At 55.1% G+C, this 23635-nt stretch overlaps 1 protein-coding gene across 1 annotated transcript; it reads left to right on the plus strand.

The window, feature by feature from the left end:
• Positions 1 to 2351: 2351 nt before the first annotated feature.
• On the plus strand, positions 2352 to 23413 carry Sh2b3 (SH2B adaptor protein 3). The gene is given in 9 exon segments (XM_032886605.1): positions 2352 to 2448; positions 9687 to 10020; positions 10023 to 10360; positions 19640 to 19741; positions 19819 to 19910; positions 19986 to 20080; positions 20161 to 20375; positions 20462 to 20633; positions 20746 to 23413. Coding segments are annotated over 8 exon segments (1644 nt in total). The 5' UTR covers positions 2352 to 2448; positions 9687 to 9713; the 3' UTR covers positions 21069 to 23413.
• The last annotated feature ends 222 nt before the right edge of the window (positions 23414 to 23635 follow it).

Here is a 23635-nt window from a genome sequence, read left to right on the forward strand (position 1 = left end):
TTTGGGCCTCGGAGAAATCTGGCAGGCAGGGCCGGCCTGTGATTAAAAAGAGGAAGAACCACAAGTCTCCATTTAACTCAGCAGAGCTGCAGTCGGCTACGAGAGGGAAAGTGCTTGCGGCTGGCAGATTGCAGCCACCATTTGGCAAAGGCTGCCAATGCCCGATGCTTCGCGCGCGCCTCCGGGCCACAGCGAGGCTGCAGGTACCCGGCAGTCGCCCCAGGTGTTGGAAGGAGCGTGTTGTGGGCCAATCAAGGCTCGACCTCACTGAAGCCCTCCTTAGAGGCTGCGTCCCTGAGCGGGGACACCTACCCCAGGCTCTGTGGCGAGAGCTCATCTGGGCCTTTCTCGCGATTCTTCGTGGCTAGCCGGTGCCTTCAGAAAGGACCCCCCCCCCCGCCACCGACCCTCCAAAACCAACCAAACAACAAACCAAACCCAACTCTTGCACCAAGACCGCCCAGACAGCACGTGTAGGCCAACGTGTTCCTTCTTTGTAGGTGGGGCCATTTCTACTTTCTAACAAGGCACCTTAGGGCCTTTGCATCTGCCGCTCCTAAGGCTGGGAATGCCTTTCCTTCTCATCACGTGGGAGAGCTTAAACATTACTCAAATATCTCTCTCCCTGCGTCCCAAAGACAGCCCCACGACAGAGCTGTCACGGAGGCGGTCTCCTAGCCAGAGTGCAGCCCCCCAAGAGGGAATCACTAACTTGTGCCCACAAGCACCTTGACAGGGCCTATCACCTCGGAGATATCGCCTCCGCGCTTTTTTGGGGGTGGGAGGGAGGGCTCCTTCCAAGCCATGTTGCTACCAGGCCCTGTTTGCTGCCATCCGATTGTAGTGGAAATCCCCACCTACGGGGGAGTCCCTTCCTAGGGCTCCAACGGCAGGCCTCGGGGACTGAAGCCCGGTTGGTTAACTGCTCTAAGGCGAGCGACTCACTTCTTCCAGTCCCTGAGTGGGCTGGGGACACGTGTTATTTCCATTTCATTGATGAAAAAAACTGAGTTGGAGGGGTCCAGTATTTGGTCCCACGCAGCCAGGGGAAGGCAGTGGTTCCAGGGAGCCAGCGGCTCGTGGGAGCCTGTCGTCTGGGAAGGCTTGAAGTGGCCCCTCCAAGCTGGGGGCGTGGGCGGCCTGCTTCCTGTTGGGGGAGGGGGAGGGGACAGGCATTCCTCTTTCCCCTCCCTCTGTAGAGACCGCGGGGAAGACTGGCGTGCAGTGACTCTCCACTTCAGCACAGGGGCACTCCACTGTTAGCCTATGTGGCTAACAGGTAAAAGGTAAAGGGCTAGGGGGCACGCAGACGTGGAAGCTCAAAGGGCTCGGTTGCCCGGGATGCGGAGGAACTTTTGGAGAAAGTTTCATCAAGCTAGAGAGCGGCCGGGTGGCCAGGTAGAGAACAGCCTACTCGGCCCGTTCCGGGACTCCGAGGACCTTAAGAGGGGAGCGGAACACGAATGGATGGCGCCGCCGAGGCAGGACGGCTCGGCGGAGCCACGGAGAGTGGGGCCAGGGCGGGGCTGGCCCCTTCCCCGGGAGGTGATGAAAGCCGCGGTCGCAGTTGCTAGACCCGGCCGGGAGAGCTCAGATAAGGCCGGGCTGGAGGGAGTCCGCAGGGGCGCGCCCCCACGAGGTCCCGAAGGTCGGGGCGGCCACGCCCACAGAGCGCCTAGTCCCGCCCCACCCCATCAGGGGCCCCGCCCCACCCCTTCCAGGGTCCCGGCCCCACTGAGGCTCTCGGTGACTGGCCAGCTCAAGAAGGGCGAGACCGCGCACACTCCTCCCCTTCGAGATTCTTTCCCCCTTCTTTAGGGGGCGCGACGCAACTTGGGGGTAGGGAGTGAGCCTTTTGGGGGCGGAGCTTGTCAATATTCTACCTCCCACCGTGCAGCAGGGCGGAGGCGCGAGGGGAGGGCGGGCCCGGCGTAGGCTCCGCCCCCGGCCTCCGCAGGCGGAACACGAGGCGTGGCTCGTTGTGGCCACGCCCCCAGGCCACCCTCCTCTGCCGCGCGCGTCTCGCGGCCGGTTCCTCTTTACATAACGGCGTGGGGCGGCATGGGCTCGGGCCGTCGTCGCCTCCGCCTGGCCGCTCTCCCGCCCAGACTGTCACGGGCCACGGGGTCCACAGCAGCGGCGGCAGCAGCAGCAGCGTCCCGGGGGCGGCCCGGGGCCGCGTCCCCCGGCTGCTGTCAGGAGCTGGCGGCGGAAATGAGGCGCTGGCCGTTTTCCGAGCCGGGGTTTCCTGCCTGAGCTCCGAGAGGCCGTGCAACGACGCCATGGGCCGGCCGGGCCCCGACCCGCAGCTTGCGCGGTAAGCGCGGCCCGCCGAGCGTGTTGGAGGAACTGGGCCGGGCGGCCGCCCGGGTCCCGCTTCTGTTTTCTGGCGTTTCCTCATTCTGTTTCTCTTCCCCAATCCCAGACCGCAGTGATGTGGGCGCGGAGGTCAGTGCTTGCACCTGGGGCCTCCGGAGAGGAGCCTGGCGGGGCGCCGCGGGAGGAACTGAGAGCTGTCCCGGCACACAGTGTGCTTAGCCTCGGGGTCTGGGGGGTGGTGGACACGTGTGTCACCAGGGCCCTGGTGATCCACAGAGGTGGCATGCCGAGCCCTAAAGGTGAAAGCAGGCAGAGATGGGGGGAGGGAGGAAGGGTAGTAGGGGACAGCCCATGACAGGCCAAGGCCCTCTGGGGAAGTTGAGGTTTTAAGAGTTTTATCCTCTTAGGACACTTTCTGAACCTCGTCCCACAGGTCCCCTCTGGGAGGAAACTCCATCTGAGCCAAGGGGTGAATGCATTCTGAACTTGTGCAGTCCCTATGGGCAGTCAGCTGGGAAGGGGCTGGCCCGAAGCGACAGCAGCTGTGGTTTGGGCATCTCAAGGGCTGGGGCAGTGGCAAAAGAGGAAACAGAGGGTCCTAGAGGCAGAACTTGTATTCTTCCTCCTCTGCTTTCCAAGATGAGGGCCACGACCTCAGTTTCCCCTGTGTTGAGTGAGTAATAAGAGATTTGCAGTCCAGTTTTTAATGAGGTGTAGTTTTGGTGAATCCTGCGTGGAAGACACCTGTGCCTGCCCAGGAGGGCTCAGTTACAGGCTGTTGGTCTTCAAGCTGTCCTGTTTTATTGACCCTGACTGTGGGACCTTCCTCAGCTCTCCTGAGCACAGCTGCTCTGGGGTTTCCCAAGTCTGTGAGCAGGGAACTCTGGAGGACCCTGGGCAGGGTCAGATGATGAGGCCTTCCTGGTCTCAGTTTCTTCCGTTGACACTTACTTGTGAGGGCTACCAGAGCACAGGACGGCTTGATCAGGAGGGCAGGCAGTCATGACAAGGGTGTTATCTGTTTTGTTGAGGTCATTTCTGTTCTTCTTCCTTCCTGATTCTCTGGCACCAAATGTCACCCAGTGCCTGGTCCTCACTGTTCAAAAAATGTTCTTAGACAAGTGACGTTCTTTCTTTTGAGGAGCTGGGCTGTGCAAAGCTCGTGTGTCTCAGGCTATCTAGTCTAGTTGAGCCACCTTCTGCTTTCTTCCTCTTCTGGGATAGCTGGAGGTACTTGGGAGCCCCTTCTGGCTGTCAGGCCCAGAGTGCCCTCACTAGCATGCCCTGCTGAAGGAGGCGTTTCACCAAACCTATATTTCCCCAGGCCTATATGACACCACACCCTCTACAGAGCAGGTCTTTGTGGGTCCAGCCCACCTTTTGGGGCTAGTCAGCTTCTGAATGTCCCCTTGCTGTGACTCTTTGGGTGAGCACTTCTCTGAGGCGATGAAGCTGTCAGGACTGGGAAGGGTTTTAAGTGCTTGCACACAGAGGTGGAACAGATATTGCTATTGAAATGAGAGGTCTTTCCTATCAAGTCCCCAGCTCTCCTGGAGCAGCACTTGGCCAGAGGCTGATCCAGACTCTGCTAGCTTCATGGGGGAGGCCCTGGGCAAGTGACCTTACATCTCTTGGGCTCTACCCAGTATCAGCCAAGTCTCTTGCACCTCTAGGGTGGTTGTGTGCCATGTAGGAGCCCAACAAGGAGTAGGCATTTGAAGTAGGTTGGCTCTGACTGGCCTGACTCTGAGGTCTTGAGCGTGGGTTTTACCATCTCTAAGTTACAAGTGTTCTTGGCAGTCTGGAGGGGAGGTGCTGAAGGACAGAGTTGTTGGGAGAGAGGCATGCATGGTTGGCATGTTAGTGCTCGATAAATTCAAGCTATTGCTATTAATCCCTGGAGGTTTAACTGCCAGGTTTCCTGGGAAAACGGTCCCCAGGGCCCCTGGGTGTTGAGCATCTCTGGTTGGGCAGGGGAGGGCAGGGCAGGAAGCAAGCTTGCATCTGGAGAATCTGGAGGGGCCGCAGAACCCTGCCAGACCTGCTCCCAGCCACCCACCCTCCCCGAGGAAACTGAGGCTGGTAGGCTGCTTAGGGGAAATGACTCAGTGGGGGTCACTGGCTGAGTCATGCCTACTTGGACCCAGGAGCCCTGCAGCCCAGCTCCCAGCTTCCGGGGGCTTGAGCTCCCTCAGGGACTGGGTACATCTCAGACCTAGCTGCACATCCTTGGGCACTGTTAGACATCACCTGCTTGGGCCCTGGGATTTGGACAACCAGTCTCTCTTGGTCAGTGCTCTGGGGATCTCATTGACACCCCCACTGAGCTCTCCAGCCTTGTACCCTTCTCATTGGGACAAGAGACAAGTCCCTAAGGGACCTGATGGCCTGCCCCGCCCTGGCCAGCCGGAAACCCAGCAGCTGAGCAGATGGCTGAAAGATTTTTCCTCCCACACAACCCTGTCAAGGGTCGGCAGGGGGGCCAGCCCCCTGGCTTCCTTGTGAGCCAGTCCTTGGAGCCCCTTGGGGCCTGTCCGGATGTGCCCCCCCAGCCGCTGGGGGGGTGTTGCAGCTTGGTCTCCAGGGAGGCCTGGAGGGAGGAAGTCTGTGCCCTGCTTGTGGGGCTGACTCACAGCAGCTGACTGGGGGTGGGGCCAGACTAGGGGTAGGGGCGCAGTGTGACTGTCCTCTTGATGCTGGAGGTAGACTTGCCTTTCAGACCAGCACTGGTGGCATCTCCAGAGAGTCCCAAGGACTCATCAGGTGGGGAGGGGCACATAAGGGCCAAAGGCTGTCAGTGTTCCTCCTCAGCCCCAGGCCGTTCAGGAATTGGTGAGGCTTTCCCTGGCAGTGAGGTATATCTGCCATCACTTCTGCCACTGTCAACCCCGGGGCTGGTAAAGGAGGATGCACCAACCTTGGGGGGCTCTTCCCCTGCTCACCCCATCTCCTGGCGCCTACTTGGAGTGATGACTATCTGGGATGTCAAGCTGTGTGTGGGAGTCAGGGGAGGTGCACCTGGGAGGTAGAGGAAGCTTCCCTGCCCATACTTCCTATTCTGGCAGACTGGGCCAGCCTGGTGATTTCAGGATGGGCCTTACTGGCTTTGAGGTGGTCTAGCCTTAGTCTTTTAGGGCCAAGCTGATTCCCTTGTACCCTGCTTCCTGTGGGCTAGAATGTGAGTACGTGCACTGGGTCTTGTGATTTCTTGTCCTAGCATCTATGGGTGGGGCAGGCACAACTCTTGGGTATACACACACACACACACACACACACACACACACACACACACACACACACACACACACACACCCCTCCCAGACCGGCAGATGGATCTGCCTGCCTGTCTGCCTGCCTGCGTCCCTCCCTACCTCCCTCTCTCTCGTGCTCACTCACAGCCCTCTCTGACCTGGCAGGTGGAGCCTCCAGGTATTGAGGCATCCTCTGTACCTGTGAGATGGCAGTGGCAGTGGCCAAGCTGAGAGGCTGCTGATGTGTCTGCAGTCATGGGCCTGGGGTGGTCACAGACCCCCCCTCCCCCCAGGCCTGGAGCACCAGCCAGGCTGTGGCAGGCCGAATGGGGCGATGGGGGTGTTCAGGGGTGCTGCCCTCCGTGCTGACTACAGGGAGCTGGCTGTTCTGCATGCTCACCCTGTACACTTGGGGCTGGGGGACAGGCTGCTCAGGGCCCAGCTCTTTTTTGTCACTGTGGCTCCTACGGGGTGGGGGTGGGGTCAGGAGAAGCCCCGAGGCTATGTCCAGGTGGGCAGATGAGACTGTATCTTCTGAGGGTGAGGAGAGCTGTACCTGTAGTCAGGCTGGCACAGAGCACATCACAAACTGAACTTTGCTCCTTGCTTCTCTCGGCTTCTCTACTCTGTCCCAGGGCTATCACAAGCTTCATCTCCTAGCACATGGAAAGTGTCAGTCACTGGAGGGGACCACCCTCCCTGGCCATCCCTGGGATGCCCTGGGTTCCACAGCCTCCCATGCTGCCTGACCCTGAATTGGGTTCTTCCTGAGGCTTAGGCCTTGCGGGTAGGTGGCCTGACTCACCTCTACTGCTTTAAGTATCAGCAACAAACAGCATAGCCACTCTCTTCTCCAGCCTGTGCCAACCTACCACAGCTCTCAGTGTGCCACTGGGATTACCCATCAGTGCCTGTCTGCCTGCTGCCCCTGGGCAGGGTTGGATGGAGACAGTCCCTAAAGCTACTGGGGCAGGTCCCAGGGGTGCTCTCTTCCTCCCAGGGGTGTCCCTAGAGTCCCGTGTTGGAGTTGGAGTGGGTGGGATGTGACCTGAGACTGGAGTGCCAGTCTGCCTTGCCCAGCTGCCAGGGTATCTGGGTACTTGCTCAGAGTAGGCTTTGAGGGTGGCAGGTGACCTTAGAATGGTGACGATGGCTGGTGCACTGTGGCCGATAGCCTGTGCTTGTTGAGAGGCTGGTTGGGTCCCTGCCCTCCAGATGGTAGCCGGGCCTGGAGTAAGCCCGACTCCCCTGCCTCCTTTCCCTATCTTTGACTTGGACTTCAGGACAGGATACCCAGCTAGTTTCGATTCAGAGAGCCATTTTAGTGTGAGTGGATGTGATTTGTTTGTATGTTGCAACTATTTCTAAAGAGTTGGTAGGTTTGGACTGTGAACAGGGGCACTGGCCACTGTCCTGGCTCTGTGCTGTAAGCTCTGTAGGGTGTAGGAAGCAAGTTAGTTCCCGGGGTGCATTTGGGCACTTTGGGGTACCTTCTGTGAGTCCTATGGTTTCATTCTTACACCATAGGAGTTCTGTGATGCCTGAAGTTTATCTTTGCAGGAGTGGTCAGAACCATGGCTAGGCGTGGTGGGGGCAATGTGAGGGCCATGGGAGTGGGTCTGGGCCTGGCTGTCAGGGAGCCTGGAAGGTCCTGCCAGGGTCGGGCTCTGTAGCTGAGCCTTAGACCCTGGCAGACAGAGTGAATAGGCACACGTTCCAGATGAAGGGGCGGGTGTGGACAGGCGCCCAGAAGGCAGGCTCTGCAAGATGGTGGCTAATGGGTGATATTGGTCACTAGGCGCTGTATTCTTAGGCCAGTGAGGCTTTTAGCAGGGGGGGGGGGGACGGACGACACCCAGTACACGCCCTAGACCCAGCCCTCAGGAGCTGGAGGCAGGAGGCGGCCATCCTAAAGAGAAACAATTCTTTAGTCATGCCAGGCCTGTAGGAGAGTGGTGGGCCCAAGTCCAGTTTCAGCTGCATGGTAAGACAAGTTTTTGTGTGTGTCTTGGAGCCTCCGCTGTGATGTGCTCTGGGTCTGGTGGAGATGGCCACTGACATATGTATCCCCACTGCTCAGGACAGTTGTGAGAAGTGTACTGAGGACAGATTCTGCACTTGTGCTCCTCTCGTGGGGATGAAAGCAGTCAGGCCTAGGGAGTGCAATGCAAGAACACAGCCCGGTGGCCCTCGTAGTTTCCAGATAGGGCTGGAGCTGTATGTGCACTCAACTTGTGGGTCGTACAGGCAGTGAAGGCTGCGCCTGCGGGGATATGGCACTGACCAAGGTGGGGAATCTCCCGGGGAGTAGGGGCGGGCAGAACGAGATGGGCCTGCTTAGATTTAGCCTCTTTCTGACTCCTGGCTTTTGCTGCTATGTGCAAAGGACTTACTATGTGCAAAGGACCTTATGGTTTTGTGGCATGCTGTGCAAAGTACTGACAGAGTGCAGAATGTCTCCCAGTGAGTTCACAGGCCTTTACATTGGAGTCGAAGTGTCCTATCAGGTGCTGGCCACCCTGTCTGTTTTGGGTCTTGCAGAGCACAGGCCACAGAGGAAAAAGTGATATAGGGTAGAGGGAGCAGAGAGTCCCATTTCTGGACCCAGATGTCCCCTTCTAACCTCTTGCAAAGGCTCTTGACAAATACTTAATGAGTGGGAGATTGAGGTGGCCATATGACCAGTGCCTGGTGCTCTTTGCAGTGAGCTCTGGGTTGGAGACAAGGCTTGTTTGCTTCTGTTTGGACAGGTCTCACAAAGCCCAGGGTGGCCTCGAATTCTCTGTAGCCAAGGATGGTCTCGAACTCTTAATCTTTCTAGGACTGAGATTCAGGCACAGGCCACCACACCAGCTAAGCTTTCAAATATCTTACCTGTCCACTGTTGTATCCCTCAGTGTGCTGTGGGGAATGCCTGAAGGAGTAGATAGAGGCGGGCCTTGTATACAGGTTGCTCAGTGCTTATCCGGGCCATCCAGACAGCACAGACAGTGCAGGGTTAATCCACGGACATCTTGACTACTTTACACCTGTGTCTGCCTGAGTTCTCTCTCAAGCTTAGAGAGGTTACCTCTCTGTGAGTCTGGTCATTACAGGCCGATTTGCTATGGGAAGACAGCAGCCAGTCACACTGAACTTTCCCAGATTTTAAGCCATTTGTAATGGAGTCACTTTGTAACACTCTGGATGAGCAGGAGGAGTTCCTCTGACATGAGAAACTGTGGTGGAGAACCAGCACGATCACTCACACAGTGAAAGTGGGCCTGGAATTTGGACCGGGGCGTCAGTCCATGCTTCTAACCATTCTTTCTAGAGATAAATAATACTCATCTGTCTTGGGTACTCCCTGGCACCCCACATCTGCCCTCACAGCCTTCCATTTCAGAATGGGTCTGCGCTCCAGGCCTTTCTTGTTGCCCATTCCCTGTTCCAGTAACAAATGTGTTCCCGTACCTGTAAAAACTAGCTGGAGAAAGATGTGAGCCTTGGTTTGTGTCCTACAGGGTGGACGGTTCCTCGAAGAGGTGATAGATTGCCCCTTGACTCCTGCTCAGGGACAGACCAGGGTCCTTGTCTCCCCAGCTTTACCTGCTGATTGTCATTGTCCCCAATGGCAGGGAGCAGTGGCCAAAGCTCTGGGCCTATGAGCAACTGTGGAAAATGAGTCTAAATTCCTCTTGTCAGACTGTCCCCACAGAAGAAGTGGTACTGCTTTAGGGCACCCAGCATGGGCAGTGGAGAGCCTGTGTTTTAGTCTTTACAAAGCAGCCCTGGCTGTCCCGTCAGTTTTTACTTGGGTGTGCTGTGAGTAGCCTGATTCCTAGTAGGAAGTTCCCTTCAAGACCCGACATTTCACTTCATATGGTCAACTGAGGCCTGAAAATACTAGGTGGAAAATTCCGGAAAACCCCAAGCATGGCTTTGAATGGTGCTGAGCTCTCAGAGCCCCGCTGGAGGAGGCAGCACCTCCCTAGTAGATCTTGCCTATCCACTGTATCCACTGTGTGGGAGCTGCAGACCCGCTGGCTTGCTGGCTTCCACGTGCGGGGTGTTCCCGGGGTGGTCGCGGGGGCGGGGACGTTCCCTGAGCTCATTGCCTTTTGATTTGTCTTACAGCCCGGCTGCCCCGCCTCGCTCTCCACCATGAACGAGCCCACCGTGCAGCCGTCCCGCACGTCCTCGGCACCCGCCTCGCCAGCATCCCCGCGCGGCTGGAGTGACTTCTGCGAGCGGCACGCAGCAGCCGCGGCGCGGGATCTGGCCCGCCAGTACTGGCTGTTTGCGCGTGCGCACCCACAGCCGCCGCGCGCCGACCTGGTGTCGCTGCAGTTCGCCGAGCTCTTCCAGCGCCACTTCTGTCGGGAGGTGCGCGAGGGCCTCGCGGGGCCGCCAGGTCACGACTACCGTGCTACTGCCCCGCCCCGCCCCGCGCTGCCCAAGGCACGCAGCTCCGAGACCTGAGCCCGCGGCCCTCCTGCGCCCTGCAGCACCTGCGCCGCAGCCTGCGCCAGCTCTTCCGCCGCCGCTCGGCTGGGGAGCTGCCCGGGGCTACCAGCGACACCAATGACACCGACGCCGTCGCCACCAGCAGGCCGGGCCCTGCCCGCAAGTTGCTACCCTGGAGCCTGCGAGAGCCGTCCGCCGAGGCGCTCAAGGAGGTGGTATTGCGCTACAGCCTGGCGGATGAGGCGGCAATGGACAGCGGCGCGCACTGGCAGCGGGGTCGCCTGGTGCTTCGGTCTCCAGGTCCAGGCCACGGCCACCTTCTGCAGCTCTTCGATCCGCCCAAGGTGAGCACCCTGGAGAGTATGCTACAGTGTGCCCACACCTCGATAGGCCCTGCGACCCGGGAGAGTTCAAGGACTGTTCATACGGTTGAAGGGTTGCAGCATGTTGGTTTAAAGCCTTTGAAAGTCTAGATATACCTAACGCGGACATTGGAGCTTTCAGGAAGTTCCCAGGGGCTGAGCGGCACCCGTGATGTGCCCACTCTGCAGTTTCTTTTCTTAGACTTTTGTTTCTTTCTGGCAGGTTGCCCTGGCTTCAGTTACTCTGCTGGCAGGTGAAGCTTAGGGTCTCCGTTCTTCAGCCTACAGCTGGCTTCCGTCCCTCCTGTGTGGATGTGTGAAGCCTGGCTACCTGCCTTGATTTCTTCTGTTCTCTGTGGCCCATTCTGTATAACTGCCTGGCTGCAGGGTAACAGTGATGTGAGCCCAGGCACTGCTGGCAATGTTCATGCATATGCTCAACAGTGATCACAGGACAGAGAATTACCATAGGTACACACATCTCCCCAGTCTCCCTTCTCTCTCCAGTTTGGATATATGGTTTTGTTTTGGAGATAGCATCTTACCTAGCCTGCACTTGAACTAGGATGTAGAGAATGATCCTGAGGTTTGAGCATGTCTCTACTTCCTGGTTACTGGGATTACAAGCGTGTCCTACCAGGCCTGTGGTGTTAGGTATTGGACCTGGGACATTGTGCAGGTCAGCAGGACTCTATCCACTGACTTCCGTCCTCCGTCCCTATGCATTTATTTGTGTCTGTTTATGTTGTTTATGCGATCACTTGTGTGAGTGCAGCTCAGAGGTCAAAGGTATCTAGGACCCTGGAGTTGGAGTTCTAGGTGGTTGTGAGCCACCCGGTGTGGTTGATGGGAATTGAACTCAGGTTCTCTCGAGGGCAGCAGATACTCTTAACTGCCTAGCTGCCTCTCCAGGGTTGTGCGTTCTTGTTTTGTGTGCTTTTCAGGGCCAGCACTGTCACTGTTTTCCTGATTCCTGTTGCTGAGTGGTTTGGTGGTTTCCACTCCAGTGCTTTCTCCCCCATGGATAGGGTGTTGCTTCCGTCCTCTTGCATCAGCCTCTCAGGTGCTGACGCCATGAGCATGTATGCTCCTGTACTTGGCTTTTTTTGGGACTTTTCTGAGTAATGTCACAGTGACATTCACACATAGGTCTTTGCAGCGAATGTGCTTTCGTTTCTCTTGGGTATATTCCTGGAAGTGACTTTCCTGGTGACATTATGACATTTCCCAAGTGGCTTTACCAGCTGGTGTCCTTAGTGTTGGTGGCAGAGAGATCCCTACTTCCATAACCTTAACCACTCTTGCCCCTGGTCAGTTCCTGTGGTGTCTCAGGAGCTTAGCACTCCTGTCTTCTTGCCACCTGTGACTTACTCTTTTGTGAAGTCTGTCATATCCCTACCCTACCCATCCTTCCGTGGAGTATCTGTGACTGAGTGTCTGCATGTCTGTGAAGGCCAGGAGACATTAAAGACAGGATCCCAGACTGGAGCTCATCAATTCACCTGGCCGTCTCTTCTCAATATCGGCCTGTGTCCAGCTGCTGCCCTGAGCTCTTGGGTCTTCATGTTTTGGATCATGCGTTACCAGCTGGGCCGTCTCCTTAGCCTCTCTGCTGCCTTTTCCAAGGACTTCCCAGAGCTTGTGTGTGGTATGGGCATTCCTGTATTGCAGATGTCATGACACACGGTGTGGGCTGCCTTCTTAGCAACTCAAGTTCCCACCTTTTATGTTGGTTCCCTTGCTGTAATTTTAGCAGGGATGGGAGGTGTGCGGAGGTCAGAGGGAAACTTGTAGGAGTCAGTTCTTTCCTTCCACTACCTGGCTCTTAAGTAATGGAACCCAGGTACCTGCTGAACCATTCTGACAGCCCTTATTAATTTTTTTGAGAACGTATCTCCTTATATAGCAGAGGTTAGCCTTCAATTCTTGACTCTCCCTGCCTCAGCATTCTGAGTGCTGGCGCGTGTCACCACACTAGACAAGTTCCCATTTCAATGCTTTCTGTACCCTATTTAAGAAATACTGGCCCACCCCAGGCATTGTGGGCACCGTGTCTTTCCTTCTGGAACTTTCTTGTACCCTTCATGCTATGGCAGTGGCATCTAAGCTGAGGTGGTATGTGGGAATGAGGCCAGGCCACCATACTTGGCTGTATGCTAGAGAGTCTGTCTTTCCTGTGAGTCTGCTTCTGCTTCTGGACACCATCTGTCCTGTTGGCCAGTGCTTTAGACTGTGACAACAGCACTGTCTAAACCGCCAACGTTTCCTCGGCTGTCTCTTCCTCAGTAGCCGTGGTGGACCTGGAGGTCACTGTGTAGCTCAGGTTGGCCTTCAACTGAAGGTGATCTTCTGTTCCAGCCCCCTGCGTGCTGGGGTTATAGGCATGTGCTGCCACACTCGATCACGTATGCGGCTGAAAGGGAACCCATTGACTGGCAGCAGAGGACAGCGGGCCAAAGGCCTGAAGGCAGGAGTTGTGGCACATATTTGAAGGGAGAGCCAAGAAAGCTGCCTAGGTTGGGTGGAGGCTACCCTGAGGTCTTCACACTGTGTTCCAAACATGTACACAGGGACAAGTAGACACCTTTATTATTCAAAAGAAACCCTGAAGAGGAAAAGATGCTGAGGTCTAGACTATACGGTGGCACAACCTGTAATCCCCACAGCTGGGCAATGACAGCATCAGTTCAAGGTTAGTCTTGGGTACATATAAAATTGGGACAGCCTGGGCTACATGAGTTGCTACCTCAAAAACAAAGACAAGGCTAGATATGACAGATGCCCCTCCCCTGCCCCCATAATCCCAGCACCCTGTAAGCTAAGGCAGGAAGACTGTGTGTCCAGGTTAGCCTAGGATACAAATAAGCCCACCTATAAATAAATGAACAAATATTAAAATAAAACGTCTCAAGACTGACACAGGAGGGTCCCAGCACCTAGTCTTACCTGTGTGGTCAAGTAGAGACTAGAGGACATCACTAGCTGAGGAGTGGCTTCCATGCAGCTCTCTCTCAGAGCAGTGACCAGAGAGGCTACAGATGCTGGGGCTGAAGCCAGCCTTGTTTCAATGTCTGCCCCAGCTGAGGACACCACTGAGGTGCTGTAGGGGAGCCTCAGCCTCTGCACTCCCCAAGGCTTTGGGCTGCCAGTCCCTACTGGTTGGCCCAGTTGGCTGGAGTGGTTTTCAGGCCTGGTGTCTCTCCCAGCCCCTTGGAGCAGCAGGTCAGGCCAGCTTAATCTCCCTTGGGTGATCCTGAAAGCCTGGTGGCAGGAACAGGAGTGACTCTGGAGTATGCCTGGGTAGGCCTTGCAGGAGCCGCTGGGCTTTGTAGGGAGAAAGGTCTCAGGCTATGGGGTCAGAGTGTAGAGGGCAGCAGGAGGGAACCAGGTGCAGGCCATCCTAGTGTGGCTCTGCGACCTGAGGAAGGTGTTGCAGAAGAAGCTGGGCAGTGATGCACTGGAGGGCCATGCACTTGCTGGGCACAAGGACAGGGAGGCCTGAGGAGCCTGGGGCACGCAGGGACCTGGCCTCCCTTCTGCCCCAGTGTGTGGGAAAGAGGAAGCAGAGAGAAAGGGCTGGCCACTGCCGGCCTGGCGGTTTCCTCTAGGCCCAGGAGGAGGTGGCGGGGAGGCAGGAAGCCTGGTTCCAGGCTCTGTGGTCCCATAGCCCCACCCCCCACTCAGCCATGGGAACACTTGACCCTGGAAAGCAGGTCTCCCTTTGGGCCTTTTGACTTGCTGTCCCTGGTGTAGTGCCTATCATCCTTCTCCTTCATCACTTTGCCTGTGATAAGCACTGTAGTTGACTCAGCCACGGAGTCCTCCCACAATACCTCCGAGGGCCTATCATGAAGTCACCTCTCAGATGAGAAGATTGGTTCAAGGCCACACAGCCTAGAGGTGGAGACAGAAACGGGGTCTTTTGTGAGCACAGGGCAGGGGACATGAGGTTTAGGGTTGTGTTCAAACCCCCAGTTTGCAAAGGAAGCCCTGCCTGCCTGCAGAAGCTACACTCCGGTATCACAGTGCTTGACAGGCCCACCCACCTTGGGCCATGGGCAGATACTGCTCTGTGCTTATGGCACTGGAAGGGGACAGAGAGGGAAGCTGTCACACGCACAGCCATTCCTGCTCCCTTCATGGGTTCTGTTGAGAATGGTGGTCACAGCTCAAGCTGCACTGCAGGCAGCTGGCGGCTCTCTGGCACATGCATGCGTGCGTGCATGCGTGCGTCTTTTTAGCTCATTCTGTAACGCAGAGCAGAGCATACCTGGATTCCAGAGGTGCCTGTTAATCCCCACTCTGCCCAGAGCCTCTGCCTGGACACTGACCTATTCATCATGGAGTCAGGGCCATAGGCTCAGTGTTGGGGTCATGGTGAAGGGCAGTGTGGTAGACTCCGGAGGGGCAGGTCTGAGCTCATGTTTTGCCTTGAGTTCTTAGGCTGAGAACTTGAGTTTGTAAACCTCAGTTTCTCCTGGTGGAAGGAGTGCTCTGGGGCTGGAGGGATGGCTCAGTGGTTAAGAGTACAGACTGTTCTTAGAGGTCCTGAGTTCAATTCCCAGCAGCCACATGGTGGCTTACAACCATCTGTAATGGGATCTGATGCCCTCTCCTGGTGTGTCTGAGGACAGCTACAGTGTACTCATATATAATAAATAAATCTTGAGAGAGAGCGCACGAGAGCACGAGCTCTGGCACATTCCCATTTTGAGGGCAGAAATAAGACTCCTTGCATGGAAGGCTGCAGACCCCAGGACTAGGTCTCTCAGGCGCTTTAGGATCTCTATGGCCATGCTGGGGAAATCCCCTGCCCACTGCTTTGTGAGTGGAAAAGGAGACTAAGGCTTTGGAAGGGTTCCAGCTTAGCCTTGTGGGAAGCGGGGCTTCCAGCCCTCCCTCCTATCCCTCCTCTGGCTAAGGCTGGGGTGAGTGATGGGACACCCTCCTGGGGGAGACCAGCCACTCAACTCGGGCCCCAACATAGGCGCAGGAAAATTCTCGTTCCTAGGCAGTTGTCTGAAAGGGGCCAAATGGCCTCAGAATGCTCCACCACCTAGGAAACTGATAAGGACTATCTAAAGTGACCAAAGCCACAGATGGACTCCCCAGCACCTAACCTGTCCCCAACTGCAGAGAACATTGTCAGTATGGTAGACAGATGTGTTCTAACCCTGTGTCACCTCCACCAGTTCAGATCCTTGGGCTGTCTCCCCAGTGCAGTTAATTCAGCCCTGAGCATCATCAGAGTCTCCTTGGGCAGAGTGCCTAGGAGGGCAGTCTTGCGCTGGGCTCCTCTCCCCAACTCCAGGGTCTAAGTTCACTAGTCCAGAGTGGTGGAGCAATTACTACCCTCTCCTAGGACATTAGCTGGTTTCAAAAGGACTCAGGCTGACATGGCCTTTGTGTATCTGTGTGATATCCTTTAGGAGGCTCCAAGTTACACCCATTATTTAATGGCCAGTTAATAGTCCCTTGTATGGACTTAGCATTATTTTCTACCCTACTTTATGACTAAGTGGAAATTAGGTTGTTTCCACTTGGGGAGTTAGAGTGAATAATGCTTTGAACATCTGTACAATATATCTAGTAGGTTGTTCAACTTATGCTTTTTTTAAAAAAAAGATTTATGTATACGAGTACACTGTAGCTGTCTTCAGACACACCAGAAGAGGGCATCAGATCCCATTACAGATGGTTGTGAGCCACCATGTGGTTGCTGGGATTTGAACTCAGGACCTCTGGAAGAGCAGTCAGTGCTCCCAACCACTGAGCCATCTCTCCAGCCCTCAATCTATGCTTAACATTTTGAGGAGTTGCAAAATGATAACACAGAGCACACACATATTCCCACAAAAGCACACACAGGTGTCCCTGTGACCTGTCACTTTCTATCTCCATATTGCCAGCAGCCATTGGGGCCTGAGCCAGGATCGGGCTTGGTTCTGTGGCTAAGGGTGTCTTTCCTGTGCTCCCTGCCATGCCAATGCTCTGCTGTTGCCTGCACCCAGGGGCACCAGCTCTATTGCTATCTTGTAACCCCCATTTTACACTATGTATTCTCAGCTTAGCCTTCAATTTGTAACTATTTTGCCTCAGCTTAAGCTCAAGGTTTCTACTGTGTCTATACTTGTGTGCTCTGGTGCCTGGAGAGCACAGAAGAGGGTGTTGGATCCTCTGTACAGGAAGTGGTTGTGAGCCACCAGGTGGGTGCTGGGAACTGGACTTGGGTATCATGGAATAGCACAAAAGGCTCTGAACTGTTAAACTATCTGTTTCTCCAGACCAATCCTTTTTGGATATGGGTATGACTGGCCTTTTTTTTTTTTTTTAAAAGCAAGGTTTTTCTGTGTAGCTCTGATTGTCCTGGAACTCAACTGTGTAAACCAGGCTGGCTGGCCTCACACACAGATCCACTTGCCTCTGTCTCCTGAGTGCTGGGATTAAAAGGTGTGTGCCACCATGCTCAGCTGCTGTTTCTCCTATCCCATAACATTTGCTTTAACAAAACGTTGACCCTAGCACATTTACATAATCGCACAACGTTTAACGTTAGACCTCACTTGCCTCTCAGCAGTCTGTTCCATGTGGGCAGTCTGCTCCTTGTCTGTGGATGGATCCTGTTCCTGTTGTTTCGTTGGCCTTATGATGCATGCTGGGCAAGGATGACATCAGTCTCACCCTCAGCTACTCCTCTTGTGCCTGGTCTCAGTAGCCATGACTTGTTTCTTTGTACCTTGAGCTCATGATGTAGTCAAAGATGACCTGAACTTCTGATCCTACTGAAATTTGTGTCACATCTGGTTTTTGTGGTGCCGGGGGGCTAAATTTTAGGGCTTTATGCATGTTTACCAGCCAAGCTCCATCTCTAGCCTGTGTGTCTGTCTTGCTGATTGGCCTCATGCCATGGGTCCTGGTCTTGTCGTGAGGCAGGCGACTTGTCTCTGCTCTGAGTTCCCTGGCCTGAGGATTTTTACATCTTTGCCACAGCTGATTGAGGTCATCAGTGCTGTGCCCCCAGGGCTCAGTGCTGTCGCTAATGTTCCAGCCTCGATTCTCACCCCACTTGTGTGAAGGGTGTACTTATTGATTTCCTATACTGGGGACAGATGCTCAAGGGGTGCTTGGGGCTTCTTTTTAACCGGGCTTCTCTCAACCCCCAAACACAGTCTTACAAGGTGTCGAGGTTTGCTCTGGAACCTTTCTGCTCCTTGGTCCTACTGGCTCTTTTCCCTCAGTTATGCAGTATCTTTTCTGTGACTTCTTAACTCTGATTAGCCTGCAAACCCCATCTCTTAGAAGCCTTCTGTCGGGCAGCCTGTGGCCCAGGGCCGAGGATGGCCTTCTAGCTCTAGCTACTGACTACCGACTGCTGTGTGACCGCTGCCTCTGTAGCCACTCTGGAGCACTTATGGCTCCTGTTGTGCCCAGACAGGGTCCTGTCCTATCCCTTCCCAAGGGGCCTTTGTACTGAGTCTTTCTGACCTGTAGGTAACTTTAGGGGAAGGAGGCCAGCAGAGTCAGCCCAAGCCTGGTGGGCGGGCAGGCACCTGCGCTTGGAATTTGTAGACTTCCTTCCTTGAGTCTGATGGCCTAAGATGGAAATAAAGTCCACAGTGGGAAAGAGAGTCACCAGGAAGCAGCAGACTTGCCTTCAGACTGACTTCTGGTCTGGTTAGCTCCCACATGTCTCTGCGTAACCCTCTAATGGGACTGAAATCTGCATTTGTTCTGGGAAAGGCTTCTCATGCAGGGCTTAGTTACCTAACTGAGTCCTCAGCTCTCTCTTCCTAGATCAGCAGGTCCTGTTTCTTGTCCTCAGGTCACAGGGTGATGATGGTAGTGGTGCTGACCTCTAGAATGGAAGCTGCTCCAGCCTAGACAAGCGAGGTTCACTAGGCACAGTCCTGGCAAAGGCCATTATCATGGCCCCAGGCTTCCACACAGTGTGGCTCAGTGGGAGCTCGTGGGCTGCTAGGGATTTCAAGGCAGCTGCAGGTTCTTCAGAACGCTATGAAGATGAGGAAGTCTCACTGCTGGGCGCCCCGCGACACACACACGGAACCGTGTAGTTTTAAAGGTGTTCAGCACAAGGACCCAAGAGGCAGTTATGGCTCTAGTGTCGCCCCCATGCTCCAGCAGGCTGGAGGTGCAGTGGCCGAGGGATGGCAGGACTCCTGACCTCTGTGCTGGGGCTATCCCGCCTTGGTCTGGAAGTGGGTGGTGTAGAATGTGGTAGTTGGTGCTGCGTTGCTCACAGTGGGAGACCACGCGTGGCCTGGACACCCCAGCCGCCCCCAGCTGGGTCTGGAGAAAGCTTCTTATTGGGAGGCGTGACCCGTGAGGCCTCCAAATGTACTTAGGGTTCTGGCTAGATCCTCCCACAACCTGCATTCCCTCAGAAGTCCGAGCAGATGGACCATAGGCAGTGCTTAGGCACCCTGTCCCCAGCCTAGTGCAGGGTCAGGCATTCTAGCGGGTAGCTCAGGACAGGCGCTGCGACTCTGATCCTTTTAAGGCTTGCATAGGGAGTTGAGAAGAGTCTGGATGCTGGCCAGCACACAGCAGTTGTAGACAGGAGTGGGGGTCATGTCTTATCCACTTGGCCAATTTCCAGCAGGTCCCCCTTCACTTCTGTTAGCAGGCGATTGACCAAAGCCAGTGGCATGGGAGTGGACTCTGCAGAGAGCAGAGTTAAAGCTGGGCTCTGATGCACCTGGTAGTAGTCTTCTAACCTGGGACAAAAGCCACGGAGGGAGGAGAAAGGCCTGTCAAGTCCTTTGTCCTTCCTACTTCTCTGGCTCTCCCAGTTAATTATCTCAGCCTCTGCTGAAGCTGGTCCTCAGCCCGCTCAGCCAGCAAGGACAATCTTTTTTTTTTTTTTTTTGGTTCTTTTTTTTGGAGCTGGGGACCGAACCCAGGGCCTTGCACTTCCTAGGCAAGCGCTCTACCACTGAGCCAAATCCCCAACCCCCAGCAAGGACAATCTTATCACAAGAAAAAAAGACCAGAGGGCAGGGAAAGGGTGGCTTCCCCCCCAGAACTCTGACCCTGAGAACTGGCATTTGTGGAACTCACCAAACCCAGAAAGGTGGCACCTCCAAGCTGTGGTATATGTGACTCTTGCAGCTTGCTGAGCCCTGTTCCCATAGGTGGGAAGTTGCAAGAGAAGGATGTTCTGTGCCTCCTTCCTCTAGAGAGACTACCTGAGAGGCCTGAGGGGGTGGGGGGAAGCCTTGAATGACCCTCTTGCTCTCCTAGAGCTCAAAGCCCAAGCTCCAAGAGGCCTGCTCCAGCATCCGGGAGGTCCGACCCTGCACACGCCTGGAGATGCCGGACAACCTCTACACCTTTGTGTTGAAGGTGAGCGCCAGGGCTGTGGCTCCTTGGGAGACACTGCTGTCTCCTCAGGTGCAGAGCTATATGCCTCCTTTCTGCAGGTGCAGGGCCAGACAGACATCATCTTTGAGGTGGGAGATGAACAGCAGCTGAACTCATGGCTGGCAGAGCTCAGGGCAAGCACAGGCCTAGGGTGAGGACCTGCCCATCCCTGGTTCCCTTTGATAACCCCTGCTGGCCCCCTTCTCACCAGCCTCTTCCCCTACAGGTTGGAGCACCTGGACACAGAGTTACCTCTTTCCTTAGTGGCAGAGCCTGGCCCAGCTATATCCCCAAGGGGAAGCACGGACTCCCTGGACCAAGGTATGTGCCAGATCCTTGGTCTCTGGGTGTCCTTGGACATGTGGCCCCTCTGCGGGTCACCACCACCATCTTTCTGCCAGGTGCTTCACCTGGGGTGATGTTGGACCCAGCCTGCCAGAAAACAGATCACTTCCTGTCCTGCTACCCCTGGTTCCACGGCCCCATCTCCAGGGTGAGGGCTGCACAGCTGGTTCAGCTGCAGGGCCCTGATGCCCACGGTGTGTTCCTGGTGCGGCAGAGTGAGTCCCGGAGAGGGGAATATGTACTCACATTCAACTTACAGGGCAGAGCCAAGGTAGGGGCAGGAACTGGTGGACCAGGGGGACCAGGGTGGGGCAGATGCAGCCTGGGCAGCAGGCTGATCTCTATCCCTTCCCACAGCACCTCCGCCTGGTGCTCACGGAGCGTGGACAGTGCCGGGTGCAACACCTGCACTTCCCCTCGGTGGTGGATATGCTCCGCCACTTCCAGCGCTCCCCCATCCCACTGGAATGTGGAGCAGCCTGTGATGTCCGACTCTCTGGCTATGTGGTAGTCGTCTCTCAGGCACCAGGTAGGAAGCCCAAAGTTGTGTCAAGGGGTGGTGTCACAGCAAGTACATGCACGCGCAAAACTTCCTTCCTGGTTACGCCTTCTTCATGGAGTCATCCATGTTATCTCTCCAGGTTCCTCCAACACCGTTCTCTTCCCTTTTTCCCTTCCTCACTGGGACTCAGAGCTGGGCCATCCCCACCTCAGCTCTGCTGGCTGTCCCCCTGGCCATGGTGCAGAGGCTCTCCGTGGCCAAGTGACACCTCCTGAGCAGATCTTCCACCTGGTGCCTTCTCCTGAGGAACTGGCCAACAGTCTGCGGCAGCTGGAGCTTGAGTCTGTGAGCAGTGCCCGGGACTCAGACTATGAAATGGACTCCTCCTCACGGAGCCACCTTCGGGCCATTGACAACCAGTACACCCCTCTCTCACAGCTGTGCAGAGAGGCAAACTTGTGAATGTAACCATTTTCCTTCCCTCCAGAGAACTACAGGCTGCTGCTGTCAGCCTTCCCCAGCTCAGATGTGCCCTGCTTCCACCACACACAAGGCTGTCACAGGCTTCCTGTCAGCCACAGCTAGCCCTGGCTTCTTCCCACTGTCTGCAGATGTAGTTCTTGTGCACAGGTGCCACTAGCTGGCACCCAGGGCCTCGTTCCCAACACAGAGGAGGCGGGGCTACAGGCCCAGAGCTGGCAGTGGAAACTGACAGAGCTGATGACAGACTTCTTACCAGGTAGGGTCATCGGGAAGCACAAAACACTAACAGTCCCTGGATTCTCACATGGTGTCCTTCCCTGTAGCTTCATTCTGTGGCAAGTCTAAGTCCCAAGTCACAGGCGATGGACGCTTCATAATCCTGCTTCTACTCTTAGCTTTGGACAGAAGCTCTGCCAGAGGGGCAAGCTTAAAGATCAAAAATGATTTAAACATTTTACCTCAGAGTAATTATTTTTAAAGGATTCAGGTTTCCACTTAATATTATAGCTTACTTCACTGCACTGCCCTGCTACCCCTGCCACTCTAAAGTTGGGGGCAGCTGAGTCCCCCTGCTTTGCTTACCTTGAGCCAGGCTAGCATGCTAGTGTCCTTGTCTGCTCACCCTCAGGACAGTTGCCTGCTACGGGGTAGCCACTGTCCTCCCTAATGTAGACAATGAAGTGTGTCACCCTTTCAGGGAAATCCAGGCAGCTTGCAGAGAGAGGAGGGTGGCAAGGGACATTCCACCCCAGTGCCTTATGCATTAAAAACAAAATCAGGACTGTGGTTTACAGCAGCGTTAGAGGATGAGATGAATGGGTGGGGGAAGACAAACACAGATGGAAGGCCTCTAGGCTTCTTTAGTGAACCCACATTTTACTCCCCCCAGTCCCCTCCCAGCATCTAGGGGCTTATTGAGTTTGGCCCCGTGCTATGAAGAAACTCCTGTAACCGCTCCTAGGTGTTCTTATCCATACAATCTTTCCATCTAGACAGAGCCAAAACTGTCATCTTTCCTAAGGGATGCAGTTCACAGGGACTGGAAGCAGGCTGTTCATGGCACAAACAGTGCTTGCAGCAGTGGCTTTGGGAAACCACAACTTAATTCCTTGAACATTGAGAGGCAGCCATGCTGCTGCCCTGCTGCAGACAGCAGTGCTGACTCCCCCTCTGCTCACCTTGCACTTGGGAAGCCTGCGTGGGCTTTGGTGAGGGAAGCAGCTGCACCTCAGCCTCGACACCCACCACAGGTGTGGACCTGTGCTCCATCTTAGGACAGCGCCTTCCTTCACTGCACGTTAGGTATGAACCAGAGACGTGAGCAGTGACAGCCAGTGGGCCAGGCCGGCTCTAATCCACACAGGATGCTTGGACGGCTGTGCCCTGCACCTGGCCAGGAGCTAACCCACTTCAAACTTGGGCACTCATTTCTCCTGGGCCTTCAAAGAGAGACCTGCTAGGTGCTGTAAACCAGCACCTTGGCCCCTTAGTGCTGGGATTCACTCACTGTGGACAGCTTCGTTTCAAAAAATGTCCAAGATATCAGAAAACAAGGTAAAAAAGTCTCATGACTCTGTGACAGAGTGACAACACTAAGCCAGCACCTTTTCTTTAAGCTATAAAGTAGGTCCAGTTGGCTGATGGGGACAGACGGGTACCGGGTATGAGAACTCCTGGGCCAGATACCCTGTGTCAAAGCCAGGCCCCACTCCCACCCTCAGCAGTGTCTTCTGGCCACACGAGGCAGGAAGGGTCAGTCGGCCTCTAGAGACAGAGCAGCTCAACAGTCCTGAACCCCTGCTCCCTTCTCCCGAGTACTCAACTCAGACTAACAGGCACCAGCACCAAAGAGTTAGGTCAACTAACCTGCCTTGTCTTTACCAGCATCCACATGGCTTTATCTGTATAAATCTTCTGCCTTTGATCATTTCTGGATGGTGTAGGAAAAAAGGAATAGTGACCATTACAGTCTTGGGCCAGACAACACTATTTTTACCTAAGTCTCTTAACCTAAATTAAGGCTTCACCTCTTCCCTGAGGGCTCAGTCTCTTGTTTAAATGTTACCTTGGTGCAAATACAAGTGATAAACTGTCCCCCACTGCCTCCTGATGAGGACACATCTGTCTAATGGCCAGCGTGTGGCTGGAATAAGCAGCATTGTGACCACAGGATCAGGGGACTTCATCTTCTATCATTAGAGCAGAAGGTATTTGGCAAATCTTTGTTTTATGTACTGTACGAGTAACTTATTCTTGAATAATGCAAATTTTCCTACAATGTACAAATTGCTGTATGTGAATTAAAAAGGTTTTCAGAATTACAACCACGATCCCTGCTTCCATACACACACACCCCTCCCACTTGCCTTTCCCTTCTGCAAGCCTGGCCTCATCCAGCTTCCTCCATCTCCCCTCTCGTGCATCCCTGGCCGTACTACTAGACAGTACTTAGCCACCAAGGACACACCCTGGCCCGGTCGGGCTTCTTTGTTTCCTTTTTAAAGAAGTATCTTCTGCCCCCTGCTGGTGACACAGGCCTGAACTGG

This window comes from Rattus rattus, chromosome 16 (assembly GCF_011064425.1).
Source record: "Rattus rattus isolate New Zealand chromosome 16, Rrattus_CSIRO_v1, whole genome shotgun sequence".
Classification (NCBI taxonomy): Eukaryota; Metazoa; Chordata; class Mammalia; order Rodentia; family Muridae; genus Rattus; species Rattus rattus.